The sequence below is a fragment of the Maylandia zebra genome, linkage group LG22 (assembly GCF_041146795.1).
Source record: "Maylandia zebra isolate NMK-2024a linkage group LG22, Mzebra_GT3a, whole genome shotgun sequence".
Taxonomy (NCBI): domain Eukaryota; kingdom Metazoa; phylum Chordata; class Actinopteri; order Cichliformes; family Cichlidae; genus Maylandia; species Maylandia zebra.
Window position 1 is genome coordinate 9564880 of NC_135187.1, and position 17257 is coordinate 9582136.

The 17257-nt window shown below is 41.9% G+C and overlaps 2 protein-coding genes across 2 annotated transcripts; both read left to right on the forward strand.

The window, feature by feature from the left end:
• The first annotated feature begins 4390 nt into the window (after positions 1 to 4390).
• On the forward strand, positions 4391 to 8166 carry LOC112431312 (XK-related protein 8). The gene is made up of 3 exons (XM_024799883.2): positions 4391 to 4716; positions 5236 to 5468; positions 7110 to 8166. Exons 1-3 carry the CDS (start codon positions 4409 to 4411, stop codon positions 7838 to 7840), a joined length of 1272 nt encoding a protein of 423 aa, XP_024655651.2. The 5' UTR covers positions 4391 to 4408; the 3' UTR covers positions 7841 to 8166.
• A 6121-nt stretch (positions 8167 to 14287) lies between these two features.
• LOC101467853 (XK-related protein 8-like) lies at positions 14288 to 17257 on the forward strand. The gene is made up of 3 exons (XM_014411226.3): positions 14288 to 14631; positions 15068 to 15258; positions 16476 to 17257. Exons 1-3 carry the CDS (start codon positions 14324 to 14326, stop codon positions 17165 to 17167), a joined length of 1191 nt encoding a protein of 396 aa, XP_014266712.3. The 5' UTR covers positions 14288 to 14323; the 3' UTR covers positions 17168 to 17257.

Consider the following 17257-nt stretch of genomic DNA (forward strand, 5'->3'; position numbering starts at 1 on the left):
AAAAGCAAACAAAACATAAACAGTAAAAATTTAAGTTATGCAACAAAAAAAAAGTAAACTTGGTAACGGACTAAAAGAATAATTCATTCAAAAAATGTATGCAACAAGTAATGCATGTTTGATCAGGATCTTATCAGCTGCTGTTCTTTCTCACATGTTGCACACACATGAATGAGTCTGCTTTAGGTCTGCTCTCAATACTGGAGTTAGGGAGCTGCATGGACAGAGGGTGTAGTGCAAAGGATGCTGGGCTGTCTGCTGAGATTCCTGCACCTGTAGAAACATTGTGTTTACAAGCAAATGAAATGAAAGCACTGATTCGTTTGGCAGCTGCACTGTACTCCCTTACAGAGGTGCAGTAGTTAGCCTCATAGTGAAGTAGTATCAGGTTCAAATCAAGGCCGAGACCTTTCTATGTTTGGTTCACGTTCTCCTCTACAGGTACTCTGGTTTCCTCCCATAGTCCAAACACATGCTCCGTTAGGCTAAGTGGGAATTCTGACATGGCCATGGCTGTTAATGGTTATCTGCTCTCTGTGTCGCAACAGGCTGACAACCTGCCCAGGTTCTATCTTGCTTCTCACCCAACCACAGCTGTGATAACCTCCACCAGCTATGAACCTAGTTTTTAAGTGTTTTCTGGTCATGTCTCCATTTTCTTGTATTCAATAGGTGGCTGATGACATTTGACGTTTCACGTAAACGGATGCAAATTGTTTTGTTTAGACAATAGTGGCTCGTTTTTATGCACGAATACCTGCTGTCATAAGCATGCTTACAGAGAAACTCAACTCAGCATATTTGGCAAGTAGTTAAAGTGGAACTGGTTATGTTTCATGTTGTTCTGGTTTTCAGAGATGCAGGAATACTAAAGAGGTTTGTACAAATCCTCACCACTGACTTTTCTGATCTGGGTGCCACACTGACAGTCACTATCATTCTGCAGATTGGTGCAGATTTTGTGATAGGTTCAGTTTCTTTTTCAATTTCAGGCCATTTTCATTTAGAGAAGATTCCTGATTCCAACTTGTCACAATGTCTTGGGATGTGCACCAAGAATAATAATACTCTTTCATGAGAAAATGTGATTTTATATGGTCAAAGGAGCTTGTAATGAAAAGCGTCTGGACTTGTTTAAGTTGCTTGTACTCTGGGGCCTCTGGATATCTGGGGCCTGGATCTCCTCCATACCTGCTTCATACCCTGGTGGACGGGGCTGTGGCTCCCCACACTCCCTAGCAGATCGTTACATGGAGAAACCTTTGGAATACAAGCATGCTGATCCACACAGGTGTACACACGGGTGTTCACAGACGCGGACTACACCTTTCTTGGTTGCTGCCTCAAAGCACATTGTGCGCTGTCTATCTTGCGTGCTGCACAATATCGTTTATTATTTAGTAAATATTGATATCTATGACTAGCTAGTTTATTGTGATGGTGCTGTTTTTTTATTATGTTGCTCTTTGTTGTTTGCTTTCTCTTCTGTTTTTTTCTCCATACAGGTGACCCAGGTGTTTTTTTTTTTTTTTCTTTCTTCCCCCCCTTCTCACCGTCTCTTCTCCCCTCTGGTTTTCTTTCTCTCCCTCTCTTTCTTTCATTCTTTCTCCCTGTCCTGTCCCGTTTGTAGCAACTGAAAATAAAATAAATACATAATTATAATAAAGGTCAATCAAATGGACCAATATGGCAAGGCCATGATGATCCACTTGGTAAAATAAATCCGCTTGGCATCTTTCTTGGCCTTAAGACAACAATTCTGATGGCTAAAGATCCAAACAGGACACAAAAACAAAAAAAAAAGTTGCTTGAAGATGTTTCACCTCTCATCCGAGAAGCTTCCTCAGTTCTAAGGTCAAATGGTGGAGAGTCCCAGATTTAAACCTAGTGGGAGTATCCCCCCAAAGGGGGACAAAAGGACCCCCTGATGATCCTCAAATCGCCTGAGCCAAGGTGTGAAAATGGGTGTGGTTCCCAATCAGCCAGAGTTTTGGGTGATCTCATTGTGAAACCTGGCCCCACCCTATCATGTGATTTCCTGAGGTCAGACGACCCAGGATGTGAGTGGGCATTAAGGCGTTACTAAGTAACGCGTTACTATAATTAAATTACTTTTCCACTGAAAAAGTAGTGTAACTGATTACTGTTCATTTTTAGGTATTTTAATTACAGTTACTTACAATGTACTTGCGTTACATTGTAAAATAATTAGACACGCTGAATATCATTATTTAATTTCAATAATTTGTCTTCTAAACGTAGAAGTAAACTCTGCCGCTTTAACATCACTGTAGTGCAGCTGCACGTCATTTCGCGCCAGTTTGCTGCATAGTTGTATTCTAAAGCGGAAGATGTCGGACTCGGGCTGAAGCGAGTGGCTGTTTTATGAAATGGACATATTCCCGTCTCTTCACTTTTCTGAAACAAGCAGACAAGAATATTACAGTAATATGTAAGCCATGTCCTGGGGAGAAAAAACTATCGGCCGTTGTTAATAGCACGAGTAATCTTCTGAAGCGCCTGACACGAGAGCATAGACGAACACTTCTGAGTGATCCTTGTTCATCATCCATGGATAACACTGCGGCAACTCCTGCTAAGCAGGCAAAACTTGATTTTACTTCAGCAGCACAGAAAGCGTCTGAAGGTGAGCTTAAAAAATGATTGCAGGCGGATGCTACCGCTGCATACTGAGTCTCCGTCTTTAAAAAAAGTTATTTATTATTTAAAGAGTTGAATTTCTATTGTTTGTCTAATCAAGGTTTATAGGGATTTTAAAAAGTATTTAGTTAAATTACTTATTGAGTAATTAAGTTACTTTTCTGACACAGTAATTAGATAAGTATTTTAAATACAATATTGACTAAGTAATTAGTAATTAATTACTTTTTTAAAGTAACTTACCCAACACTGATTGGCATCCTCGAAAGAGTGTCCTTTATCCTTAAGATGCAGATGGACTGCTGAGTCTTGTCCTGTGGAGGTGGCTCTTCTGTGTTGTGCCATGCGCTTGTGAAGTGGCTGTTTGGTCTCTCCAATGTAGAGGTCTGGGCATTCCTCGCTGCACTGTACAGCATACACCATGTTGTTAAGCTTGTGTTTTGGAGTTTTGTCTTTGGGATGAACCAGTTTCTGTCTGAGTGTGTTGCTGGGTCTGAAATACACTGGGATGTCATGCTTGGAGAAAACTCTCCTGAGTTTTTCTGATACACCAGCTACATAGGGGATGACAATGTTGTTGCGTCTGTCTTTCTTATCCTCCCTCGCTGGTGTCTGATCTTCTTTTCTGTGCCTCTTTGCTGACTTTATGAACGCCCAATTAGGATAACCGCATGTTTTGAGTGCTTCCTTTACATGCGTGTGTTCCTTCTTTGTTCCTTCAGGCTTAGAGGGAACATTTTCTGCCTGGTGGTGTAGGGTCCTAATTACCGTATGTTCACATTCTGGACAGAGAGGACAGATGGTTTGAAAGAGGAGTGAAAGAAGCCATCTATGTCCACTGTGAGTGACCATCTTTGAACAGAGGCGGGGGTTTACGACACCAACTGTCTGCCATCTATAATCCAGTTTTGAGTTCCCTCCCTCCCTCCCTCCTGGGTCGTCTGACCTCAGGAATTCGTATGATAAGGTGGGGCCAGGTTTCACAACGAGCTCACCCAAAACCCTGGCTGATTGGGACCCACACCCATTTTCACACCTTGGCTCAGGTGATTTGAGGATTATCAGGGGGTCCTTTTGTCCCCCTTTGGGGGGATACTCCCACTAGGTTTAAATCTGGGACTCCCCATCATTTGACCTTAGAACTGAGGAAGCTTCTCGGATGAGAGGTGAAACATCTTCAAGCAACTTAAACAAGTCCAGACGCTTTTCTTTGCAAGCTCCTTTGACTATGATGACCTGGATGACTGAGAACCTTCACAGATGTGATTTTATTTGCAATTTTGGTCAACTTCCTTTAAAAAAATGGGCCAATACTTGCAGGCTTTTGCAATTAAAGTACAAGTACAGCACTTTCAAATCTAAACATTTATTTTGCATTTAAATGCATTTCTATTAAATGTGAACATAATAATATTTATAACAGATAAGTTGTGTTAAAACTCTCTGACTGTGATCAGTTGCAGATCTTTTTTTTTTTTTTTTTACAAGTTCTACTGATTTTTCAATGGAAATACCACAGCATTGTTAAATGGAAACCTTTCAGTAGGAGGAGTCTACATGTATGGAATATGCCGATACATCTTTAAGACGCTACTGAAAAAAAATGGGTGGATCAGTTTCTAGGAGGTTTTTTTTAAAACCAAAGTTTGGTTCTCACTGTCAGTCATTCACAGGTTATATGTGAGTTGTAATCAGCTGTCAGTTATAAGATGCAGCTGTGTTAGAAGCAGGCAGCGGGACAGAGAACATGTCAGACACTCAGGGTGAGTCTAAATACTCCTGCTGGGATTTTCTCATCACTTGCGTGGGCCTGCCCTTGTTTCTGACTGACATAGGACTGGATATATGGGCCGCTGTTATCTTCTACCAAGAAAAGGCATACGCCTGCCTCGGTGTTCTGCTGCTGCTACTTGTGGGGTCAACACTGCTGGCTCAGGCTTACAGCTGGCTTTGGTACAGCTATGACCAGTTTAAGATGAAGACAAAGGTTGAAGGCCTGCCTACCCAGAGGCAGCTCACGGTTCTGCACGTTTGTCAGCTCGGAGTTTACGTCAGGTAGTATTAAAACAATAATAATGTGTGTAAAGGCTGAGGCTTGTGTGGGAAGCTTAAATTTATTTGCCTGTTTCTAGACAGGTGCAGTTTTTTGTAGAGTAATTCATAGGAAACACAAGCTGAACCATTAAGTGTTGTGCAGCTGAACTGTACTCCACTACAGTGGTGCACATAGTATATACAGTAACTCCAGCAAGCATCAGTCTGCTGCATTAAGTAATCTACACATTATATCATCTGTTTCATTCACAATTTTTTTTTGCAATATTTCTGTGTTTAAATCAACTGTTGTGAACATGAGAATGTTAGAAACACAAGCTGTTTCCTTGGTTTCAGAAGATAAACTGAGAACACATTTTATTTCCTTCATCAGAAGTGGGTAAACTGGTTTCATTTGCTCCTTTTCACGCAATGAATACCTGCTGGCTCACAAGAATGGTTCCAGAGAAATTAATCTCAGTGTAGCTAGAAGGAGGATTCGGTCTGACTGGTTATGCTTCATATTTTTCTGTTTCTCAGGCATGCAGGAGTCCTGGAAATGGCAGTACAAAGCATGTACAATAGGCTCCCTGACCCTGAGAAAGGTGCCCTTAAGCCAGGAGAACAGAAACCTAAGACTGAGGACATTACCGTGTCCTTGACCCACGATCTAAGCATGTTACGGATCATAGAGACATTTTCAGAGAGCGCCCCTCAGCTCACGCTCATGCTCACCATCATTCTGCAGACGGGCCACCTGGATCCTGTGACAGGTGCAGTTTTACATTTTTACACAAAAATGTATTTTTGAAATCTGTCAAAAAAATTTCACATCTAGAATGGACTGAATTCACTGAACTGAACCCATGTTTTTAAACATGGCAGGTGCAGGAGTTTTTTCATTCATGTATAGTCTGGTATGTTTGAGAAAACAGTGAGAGTCACTGTGTTCTTAATGATTTAAGTGAATGCTGAGGTCCTGAAGTAGAAACACCTATAGGAATATCAATTCTTTAAGGGTAAATTCAATAAGGCGAGATCTCTTGGAAGAATTTAACAGGATTTTTTGAGATAGAGAAATTAACGGATTAGGTAATTAGACTCCAATGACCCCTCATGGCAGAACTGGGTCTCAGCAGTTATAGGATTTAGGACAGGGATGGTGATGATGGTGAAGACAGAGGCTTGCATAGAGGTCTGGCTGAGGTGTCTGAGGTGGATGAGGGGAGGAGGTGGATTGCATGAAAAAGAATCTGAAAGGGAGAGTGACACAGAGCACAGATTAAACCATGCAAAGCGGAAGCTGATTGGCTCAAAGAAGGCGGGCGAGAAGACGTTTGGACTAGAGTAATGATGTTAGTGTGTCCCATGTGATGACATGATTATAAAATCAATAGCCAACCTGAGATTTCAGCACATTGTGCTAAGTTGAACCGGTCGATCCTTCCAGTAACACTTCTACAGATTTTAATTTCATGTCGTTGCTTGTGTGAACATTCAAGTTCCCCAGTAGGACAAGAGAGTTCCCGACCAGCGTACTTTCAGCAACCAGCCCAGACACTCCAAGATTGTCAGGTACACTGAACTGTTATTTGACACATGTGGCAACTGTCAGCACCTGTTCCCTGAACTGAAGGCACAGGGAAGCAACCCTCTCATCCACTTTGGAAAACCGCAATGGAAAGTCACCAAGCCAGAGGAGATACGAATATATCCACCCCTGAGCGCCACCTGTCACTGTGAGCAACTCCAGATAGGAACATTGTCTATCCCCTCTCCAGACCCCAAAAAAATTACAACACAATTACAAAGAATTGGTAACGAATGTCACAGTTACTGATCAGGAATAACTATCAAAAAGTATAGATCAATCAAATAATTTTGCCTTCATTCTAAAACATATTCACGGCTCCTACATTAGCCTCTAATTATTAGTCTGTTATACATAATAATTTTTTACATTATCCAAATTCATAGGAGATGTGACAATTAAAATATTTAAAATACATATATCAACTTTCACTTCCTGCACATATGTCGTCCTCTTTCTTCCGTCTTCCATGTGGCAAGTCCATAAAGGTCAAATAAATCATAGATAATCTGTCAGAGTCTGTCTGTCACAATCAGAGTCAAGGTTAAGTTCAAAGTGTCACTCCTCATCCTGCTTCAGCTTCCTGCAGCAGGCAAATCTTCATTATTGCCCAATGCAGGCAGCTGCTCTTTGTTTTGATGTGCACCGCACATCCAGTATCTCAGAAAATTAAAAATTAAAATTATTCATTAAATATACTAAAGTCTGCTGATTCTGAGTAGACATATCCAAATTTGATAGATTTTTATTTGGAATGAACCACTTTTTCAGTGTTTGTCATTTGCATCTTGCTGGTTCTGACACTGTCTCTTGTTCCCTTCAGTGTTGAAGGCTGTTGGTTCAGCTTCAGCTATCGCCTTCACTGTGACAGCCTACCATCGCTCGCTGCGCTCTTTCCTGCCTGAAAAGGAGAAGCAGCAAATAACCTCATCAGTCATCTACTTCACCTGGAACCTGGTTCTCATCTCTTCCCGTCTCACTGCTCTCGCTCTTTTCGCCTCCGTGCTGCCCTGCTTCATCTTCGCCCACTTCATCTGCTCTTGGCTGGTTTTATTCTTCTTCGCTTGGCGATCCAAGACAGAGTTCATGGAAAGTCCTTGTGGAGAATGGCTTTATCGAGCCACTGTTGGCCTCATTTGGTATTTTAACTGGTTTAGTGTGGTGGAGGGGAAGACGCGGTACAGGACTGCGCTCTATCACGGGTATATACTGACTGATATTTGCATCCTCTGTGCTGTGTGGTGCTGGAAGATGAGCACAGATCCTCCTGATTTTGTGATAGAGCCCATGCACGCTTTAATCACAGCCGCCTGTATTGTTGCAGTTTACGTCCTCGGTCTAATACTTAAAGCTATTTATTATAAACTTTTCCATCCAAACCTTGACAAAAATAAGATTAAAGGGACCAGCAGAGAGCAGCAACCTGTAAATGAGCCAAATATGGGTGATGAACCGGACGCATTTATGTTTAGAGCCAAAGCAGCCCCCTCCCCACCACCACAACCATGTTGTAATAAAAGAATGAGGAAGCTGGCTGAGAGCTTCTACTGCTAACCTGTTTCACTTTCACAGGAAGCTATAAAGAGACCGAGTCATCACAGGGCTGTGTGTGATTAAGGACTCTAACCTTCTGCATGATTAACCACATATACAGTCGGCTCCGGTTTATGATTTCTGCTCGCTATTAACTGGTTCTACTGTCTAACAAAGCATTCAAAACGCCATTCAAAGTTGGTTTTCCCTACCTTTAATCTTCAGGTCTGTAATGTTCTTGTATGAAATAGTTATCTTTTGCTGTGAAGACATGTTCTTCCATGAGTTTCCAGTGGCTGTTCAGTCTTAAAGAATATAGTCGTGATTTTTAATTAAAATATTTTATGATCATTTAAAATACAAAAAACATTTCATAAATAATATTTCAGCCCTATGACAGCTGGGATAGGCTCCAGCGCCCCCCGCGACCCTGAAAAGGATAAGCGGAAGCGAATGGATGGATTTCAGCTTCCAGAAAAGGAAGCAACGATATTTCCTGTTTTTTTAAAAAAAAAAAAAAATCTATGTATATAATTTGTTTTTTCTGTCATCATGTCATTGTGTAAATTTCTAATTGAATTTGAAATCTACTCAGTTTTTAAGATGTCTTTAATTATGAAAAACAGCAGATTTTTTAAAGTTTTTATGCAGATTTTACTCTAAAGTTCCAAGATAACTATCTAATTAATTTAGGTGCTCCTATTGAGACTTCTTAGCACCAAGATTTGTTTGATATATAACCCTCAAGATGTTTTGTTTACGTTGATATGTTTTTGTCAAACTCTTTTCAGCTCTTTCAGTGCACGTTTTCAGCAGTGATCAGCCTCATCTCAGTCTTCCATCAACATGCTATCAGGGTTTAAAGCCACATTTTAATGAATAATTTGCTTAAGGCATATTTAGAAACACACCATATGAAGGTTCTTTGTTATAAATGTTTATATTTGATATTTTATTTGTAATAGTTGATTACACTTGCCTCTTGCCTAATTTCATGCTTGTTTAAAATTCAGGCGCTGCTGACATATAATCAGTTTTGTGTTCTTAGTATCAGCCTGAGCGTGTGCAGAGAGGCTGTTGTGTTAGATGCAGGCTTCTTTCTTTATTAGGATTTTATTCTGGTTTTTCTTTCCTGACAAACCTCACATGAACTTGTGTCTGCTCCTGGTGTCAAAGCAAAATCATTCCTGTTATAACTACAACACAAAATTCTACATAATCATCTCATGGTGGGTAAAAGTCCTTTGAAAAACTCCTGAGAATCGACTCCAAACGTTTATCGTTTCCATGTTTGGAGCCCCACCTCTGATAAATTGGTCAGCAAATCTTATCACAAGGTTTTGATGGGAAATGGACAAACTGAACCAATCAGTGAGGCAACAATCTCCTTTGTGACATAAAAGTACTTCCCCGTCTTATCACCCTGACACATTTTCACCTCTAAAGCTCCCAGGCTTCAACAATTCGTTAAATCAAGCAAGTTTCTTATTTGTTACAAAGAAAGAAAGAAAATATATCACACATGGAATTTTATGACAGAAAATAGCCTTATTACCTTAAAAACTTTAGGAAATGATCTGTGTGGTCTGTCTGAATACAACTGAGATGTTTTTCATATGGATTAATCTTCCATCAGAAACCAAAACTTGTTCTTTCTACACTGCAACAATTCTTATGAAGAACTCCAATGAAAACCTTTTGAAAGTTGTAAGTTGTATTCATACTAAATATGTTGTGAATATTTTCTGTGGTTTACATTTGTAATTCAGTTTCTTCTCAAACAGTTTTTCATATGAAATAAAAAATACAAACTGAGTCTGAAACTTTAAAACATATATTTATATTATATTTAAATCTTACAGAGGTGTTGGGAGTAAACAGTGACTATTCTCATTAAATAATTAGCAATAATTTTTATGATAGTGTTCAATTTTCAGGGTCTCTTCACTCCTAATGGCCTCACATATCTTATTTTGTACATTAGCATGTTTACCATGGAAAAAGGAACAAATAAATTCCACTGAGTATTACATGATCATTATGAACTATTATTATGTATTATTTAGAGCTATGATATATATTTCAATAGACACTTAAGACCAAGTAAAAAGTGAACATGCTGAACGGATGCAAAGGTCTCTTAGTTTTCTACAGTTTTGCTTATTTTTTCTTGGATTCACACTTTGTTAAAGCTGCTTTTTATATTTTGATCTACAATAAAAACACCACAAATCAGGGATTCTGATTGTTTAAGTGATACTGAATGTTTTACACAAAAGGAAAAAAGAAACTCTTCTTCAAAAGCTGAAACACATCAGACTGTTGAGAAGAATATGAGCGTATGTTACAAACCTTCATCACGTTCCCTCAACTGAAACACATTTCTTTAAACTCTGAGCCGCTGTGCATGTAGAGTGTTCATGGAGACCTTACAGATGCAGTGCAGAATTGACTACACTAAGATAACACTTAATGACAATGCAGATGATATTTCCAGTTAAGGATACGGACGATCACCAGGTGGTGATCATATGTCAACTGATCACCACCTGGTGGTGAGTTGGATCAGGTGGCGGGGGAAGACGCTGGACAGACCTGGTGCACCTAAACGCGTAGTGAGGGTGTGCTGGGAACGTCTAGCAGAGGCCCCAGTCCGCGAGATCTTCAACGCACACCTCCGGCAGAGCTTCAACAGCATTCCAAGGGGGACTGGGGACATTGAGTCCGAATGGACCATGTTCAGCGTCTCCATTGCCGAAGCTGCTGCATTGAGCTGCGGCCGCAAGGTGGTTGGTGCCTGCCGTGGTGGTAATCCCCGAACCAAATGGTGGACACCAGAGGTGAAGGGAGCCACTAGGCTGAAGAAGGAGTCCTATCGGGCTTGGTTAGCCTGTGGGACTCCGGAAGCAGCCGACAGGTATCGACAGGCCAAGCGGAATGCGGCTCGGGCAGTGGCTGAAGCAAAAACTCGGGTGTGGGAGGAGTTCGGAGAGGCCATGGAAAAAGACTTTCGGACTGCCTCGAAGAGATTCTGGCAAACCGTCAGACGTCTCAGGAGGGGAAAGCGGTGCTCTACCTGCACTGTGTATAGTGCTGGCGGAGCGCTGCTGACTTTGACTGAGAAAATTGTCAGGCGGTGGAAAGAATACTTCGAGGACCTCCTTAATCCCACTGACACGTCTTCCGAGGAGGAAGCAGAGTCTGGGGATGAGGGGAATGACCCGCCAATTTCTGGGGGCGAGGTCACTGAGGCAGTTAAACAACTCCTTGGTGGCAGAGCCCCTGGTGTTGATGAGGTCTGCCCCGAGTTCCTGAAGGCTTTGGACGTTGTAGGGCTGTCCTGGTTGACACGCCTCTGCAATGTTGCGTGGAGATCAGGGGCAGTACCTGTGGACTGGCAGACCGGGGTGGTGGTCCCCATCTTTAAGAAAGGGGACCGGAGGGTGTGTTCCAACTACAGGGGGATCACACTCCTCAGCCTCCCTGGGAAAGTCTATGCCAGGGTGCTGGAAAGGAGAGTTCGTCCGCTAGTCGAACCTCGGATACAGGAGGAACAATGCGGTTTCCGTCCTGGTCGCGGAACACTGGACCAGCTCTTTATCCTCTCCAGGATACTTGAGGGTGCATGGGAGTTTGCCCAACCAGTCTACATGTGTTTTGTGGACTTGGAGAAGGCATTCGACCGTGTCCCTCGGGGTGTCCTGTGGGAGGTGTTGCGGGAATATGGGGTGTCTGGCCCATTGCTACGGGCCATTCGATCCCTATACAACCGTTGCAAGAGCTTGGTTCGCATTGCCGGCAATAAGTCGGACTCATTCCCGGTGGGTGATGGGCTCCGCCAGGGCTGCCCTTTGTCACCGGTTCTGTTCATAATTTTTATGGACAGGATTTCTAGGCGCAGCCAAGTGGCGGAGGGCTTTCGCTTTGTTGGCCTCAGAATCTCATCTCTGATTTTTGCAGATGATGTGGTTCTGTTGGCTTCATCGGGTGAGGGCCTCCAGCTCGCACTGGAACGGTTCGCAGCCGAGTGTGAAGCAGCGGGAATGAGGATCAGCACCTCCAAATCTGAGGCCATGGTTCTCAGCCGGAAAAGGGTGGAGTGCCCACTCCGGGTCGGGGATGAGTTCCTGCCCCAAGTGGAGGAGTTCAAGTATCTCGGGGTCTTGTTCGCGAGTGATGGGAGAAGGGAGCCGGAGATCGACAGACGGATTGGGGCTGCAGCTGCAGTAATGCGGACGCTGCACCGGTCCGTCGTGGTGAAGAGGGAGCTGAGTGTAAAAGCGAAGCTCTCAATTTACCGGTCGATCTACGTCCCTACCCTCACCTATGGCCACGAGCTGTGGGTAGTGACCGAAAGAACGAGATCGCGGATACAAGCGGCAGAAATGAGCTTCCTCCGAAGGGTGGCTGGCCTCTCCCTTAGAGATAGGGTGAGAAGTTCGGCCATCCGGGAGGGGCTCAGAGTAGAGCAGCTGCTGCTCCACATCGAAAGGAGCCAGCTGAGGTGGTTCGGGCATCTGACAAGGATGCCCCCTGGGCGCCTCCTGGGTGAGGTGTTCCAGGCATGTCCCACCAGGAGGAGGCCCCGGGGCAGACCCAGGACACGCTGGAGAGATTATATCTCTCGGCTGGCCTGGGAACGCCTTGGTATTCCCCCGGATAAGCTGGAGGAGGTGGCTGGGGAGGTCTGGGCCTCTTTGCTTAGGCTGCTGCCCCCGCGACCCGGCCCCGGACAAAGCGGATGAGGATGGATGGATGGATGGATGGATGGATGGCATACGGACGATGGTTAAAAACACAACATAGATATGCACACAGTGACACAAACAAAGCTACACAGAAAAATATTTAAATAACAAGCAGAAACGTATTGCACTGTCATATTTCTTTGTCTTGTGTGCACAAGTGTGGACTGTCATATGGATTAGTGATGATCACTTAAAGTAACTGCGAAGTTTTATAAAGTGATCTCTAAATTCTCATATATTTCAGTTTTGACTGTAGTTTTCTGTAAATGTAACAACTTTCATAAAAAAAATTTAAATCAAAAAAACACTATCCTGATCCTGATCCCAACCAGCTAGGACACTCTTATCATTTGATAAATGATTTGATAAACAATTATTGGTTATTTAATAAACCAAATAATTTATGCTTTTATCAGGTGTCTGTGACTTTTCTCAGACAAGAATTATGTTTAGTTTCAAATGAAAGCAGTAAAAAAGTTTCATGGTTTAGGAAACTGAGCACTAAAGTTCACAGGAAAAAAAGCTGTTTTAATAAATTAACTATGTCAGTTGAAAGAACTTATCTGTCTTCACAGCACACCACTGGAATGTAGACAACAGTTGGCTTTATTCATCCCTTGTGGGGATGTGTTTGGTTTAAGTGAAGGGGCCAAGAGAAAACAGGGGAAAGGGCGCCCCCTGGCCTGCATCAGTGGAAGGTGCAAGCATAGGACATAGGACCACATTTTGTCACAATATACAGTATTTTTAAAAAATACTGTATCATGATTTCTTATTTTTCAGCTCATGCCATGGCTGCAGTAATAGGAATACCAATCACAAAGGCTGTACAAAGGTCTAGTATTATTGTGGATGGCCATATTGAAAAAATAAGCCCATGTGTAGGAGTTAAAAACAAAAAAATGCTAAATCTACTGTAATGAAATCATCGTCAAATCACCAACCTGATCAGTAGGCGGCCTGCTCTAAACGCATTTCTGTGTGTTTAGATAAAAAAAGCTAGTGTTTATCTCACTCACCCACTCCATGTTTGTTTACTTTGTTATCAGAGCTGACACTAAAGTAAAATCTTTGTTTACTTTAGTTTCAATTCAGACTTGACCTGATCTCATATCAGACAATTTAAAGTTAAAACCCTTTCACATCAGCAATAGTTGATAGAAAGTGTTCAGATAAACTTTTTTTTGATGTTTATCAGATATTTGGATATTTGGAATCAGTGACAGTGATTTGATGCATTAATTGTGTTGAAAATCTGAAAGTATACAACATCTACTACTTGATTATTTGAAAAGGTTTTTTTCCAATAGCGCAAAGAATTTGTGTTGTATTCTGTTTATGGGGCATAAGCCTGAAGGACACACGTTGGAGTGAGAAATAACTTTATTAAATTATGAGAAGATCTGAAATATAAATGGTTTAATGCATTCGGAACGATCTCTGCTGATATCAAAAGTCCAGATCGTTGCTTATTTTTCATTTTTCTCTCGTCAATCTTAATGTGTTGACGTTGAGTTTTTCTTCTTTTATTTTTGTTTTTACAGTTTTAGGTTGTTTTAAGTTGTATTCATGTCTCGGTGGACATACTACAGTTGATTATATGTATGCATGTGTGTAAAATGGTACAATATGTCTTTAAGATGTGTGGATCAGTTTCTAGGAGGTGTTTTTTAAACACTGCCTCTTTCAGTTTCAGTTTATGAGCTGTCTTAAACCTTAACATATAGTTGCTTTAGAAGCAGGCCATCTAGTCAGCATGCCGGGCTCAGAGGATGAGTTTAAATGCTGCACTCGGGACTTTCTCTTCACTTGTGTGAACTTGTTGTCTTTCCTGCTTGATATAGGGCTGGATATATGGGCTGCTGTGTCCCTCTACAAGCAGGAGGCCTACGTGTACTTCAGCCTCCTGCTGCTGTTTCTCTTGGGCTCGTCCATGTTGGTCCAGGTGTACAGCTGGCTGTGGTACCGCTACGATGATTTTAAGATGAAGACAAAGATTGAGAAGAAGCCGAGCCAGTGCCAGCTCAAGCTGCTGCATGTTTTCCAGCTGGGGATCTTCTTCAGGTTGTTTCATGATGATATTTGTGCGTTCATAGAGCCCCAGGCACCATCTTTACATTTCCTCACCTGTTTCTTGAAATATTTGATTTATAGGAAATAAATTTACATGAACTTGTTTGTTTGGCAGCTGCACTACAGAAGTACACACCTGTAGTAACATTAAATCATCTACAAATTGTTCTGTTTAATTTCCTCTTGATTTTAGGTTTCTGTTTATAGACCCATGAATCATACATTCAATTTCTTTTCAGTATATAAGCTAGTCACATCAATTGCTGACTTACTTTTTTACTACTTAAGTTCTGTAGATTTTTCTTTAATATAGTTGGGTAAAGCCTGTTTTGTTCGGACGTTTGTTGCTCCTTTTCTGCTTCGAGATCTTTTCAGTTCAGCGTGTCCGGCGGGAGGATTTGTTGTAACTGGTTTTTCTGGTTCTCAGGTATGCAGGAGTCATGGAGAAGTCTGTGCAAAGCTTATACAGAAAGCGCGCTGACGCTGAGAGTGTGGCCAAGTTTCTGAGACAGGATCTCCGCATTTTGTGCTTCATAGAGACGTTTTCAGAGAGCGCCCCGCAGCTTGCTCTCATGCTCACCATCATTCTGGACAAATGTCGGCTGGATCCTGTTACAGGTACAGTTTGTTACTCAGCTTTTGGGCTGGGGCATAACCCCAAAGTGATAGGTTAAGTCTATCACATAGAGACAAACAACCATTTACACTCACATTCAGGAGAAATTTGGAATCACCAATTAACCGAACTCTAATTGTGTTACTGTTAACTGTGGGAGGAAACCAGAACACCCAGTGGATTGTGGATTTGAACCACAAAGCGATGGCATACACGTGGTGTGTGTGTAGCTGTCTCTGCCTCTTATAACTCCAGTGGTTTTCCTGCAGTTTTTGAAAACTCATGTGATCTTGTTAATTTCATGAGTCCAGAAACTAACCACTCTTACTAGATTGTAACAGGTCATCTCACCAGGAACAAATTAAGTTGCTGAATTTCATACAGATCCGACATGATTTAATTACGTTCACCATAGAAACATGAAATTATTTTCTTCAAATTACAAGTTAGACTTTTTTAATGTAACAACCACCCAATTTACTTTTTTCGGTATACCAAAACAAAGTAGAGGCGGCTGCTCGACTTGACTGAGATGGATGCCTTCCTCAAACCACGATCCAAAGCGTGAACTGAAATCCTGTGCAGTGTCACGGGATTTAACATATTAGCTATATCATTGACTTACTTCACTTGAACATGATATGAACAATTTAATCTAGCCTCTCTGCATATCATGTCGTTTCTACACTATACAGTTACACTTAACTCTAAAGCCACTTGTGTTAAATACATGCAAGCTGCTTATGTAAATCCAAGAGCTGGCCAATCCCTTTTTTCCAGTGTAGATGATGAGGAACACTGAGGAACATTTTTCTGAAATTGTTCACTTACTTGTCCAGCCTTCTTTTGCCTCCATGAGACGTGTTGCTGCCATCAAATTCAAAATTGCTTCAATTTTTGTGTGAAATCTGGTCATAAAATTTTGGAAAGTGAAATTGCAGCAGACAATTAAAAGCATCTTTGCTGGAGCTCACACAGAGATGTGAATAGAAGAGAAATAATTATACTAACCTATTATAATTGGTTGATGTGAAAATATTAAATGCCAAATGATCGCTGTTTCTGTGAAAACAAACATCATACAGTTGAAATAATAAAATACTGAATGACAAAAAATGTTTGAAAATATTTGGGGTTGCTTTTTGAACTCGTAAATTACTTGGATCTTCTAACAAAGAATCAACGTTTGTTCTAACTCTGCCCCTCGCTCTCTCCTCAGTGTTGAAGGCCATCGGCTCGACTTTGTCCATCGCCTCCTTTTTGACCACCTACGATCACTCAATGCGCACCTTCCTGCCAGAGAAGGAAAAACACCACATGATCTCATTAGTTTTCTACTTCATCTGGAACCTGGTTCTCATCTCTTCTCGCATCGCTGCTCTCGCTCTTTTCGCCTCCGTGCTGCCCTGCTTCATCTTCGCCCACTTCATCTGCTCTTGGCTGGTTTTATTCTTCTTCGCTTGGCGATCCAAGACCAACTTCATGGATGACCCTCGTGGAGAATGGCTTTACAGAACCACTGTTGGCCTCATTTGGTATTTTAACTGGTTTAGTGTGGCCAAGGGGATGAGGATCAGGTCCGTGCTTTATCACGCGTATATCCTTATTGATATTTGCATCCTCTGTGGTTTGTGGTGCTGGAAGATGAGCACAGATCCTCCTGATTTTGTGACACACCCTTTAACCACGGCTGCCTGTGTTGTTGCAGTTTACGTCCTTGGTCTGTTATTTAAAGTTATTTATTATACGTTCTTCCATCCAAACCTTGATAAAGATAAGCTGAAAGGGGCCACCATCACAGAGGAGCAACCTGAAGATGAAGAGCGATCTCATTCAGTTCCTACACGTCCCCTTATTAAGGCCACTGACAATAAAAGAATGAGGAAGCTGGCCGAGAACTTCTTCTGCTGACCTGCATCATTTGACATCCACAGGATGTGGAGATTAGAAAGAGACTGAGTCATGTAGGTCACAAGGCTGTGTAGGACTGAGGACTCTGAC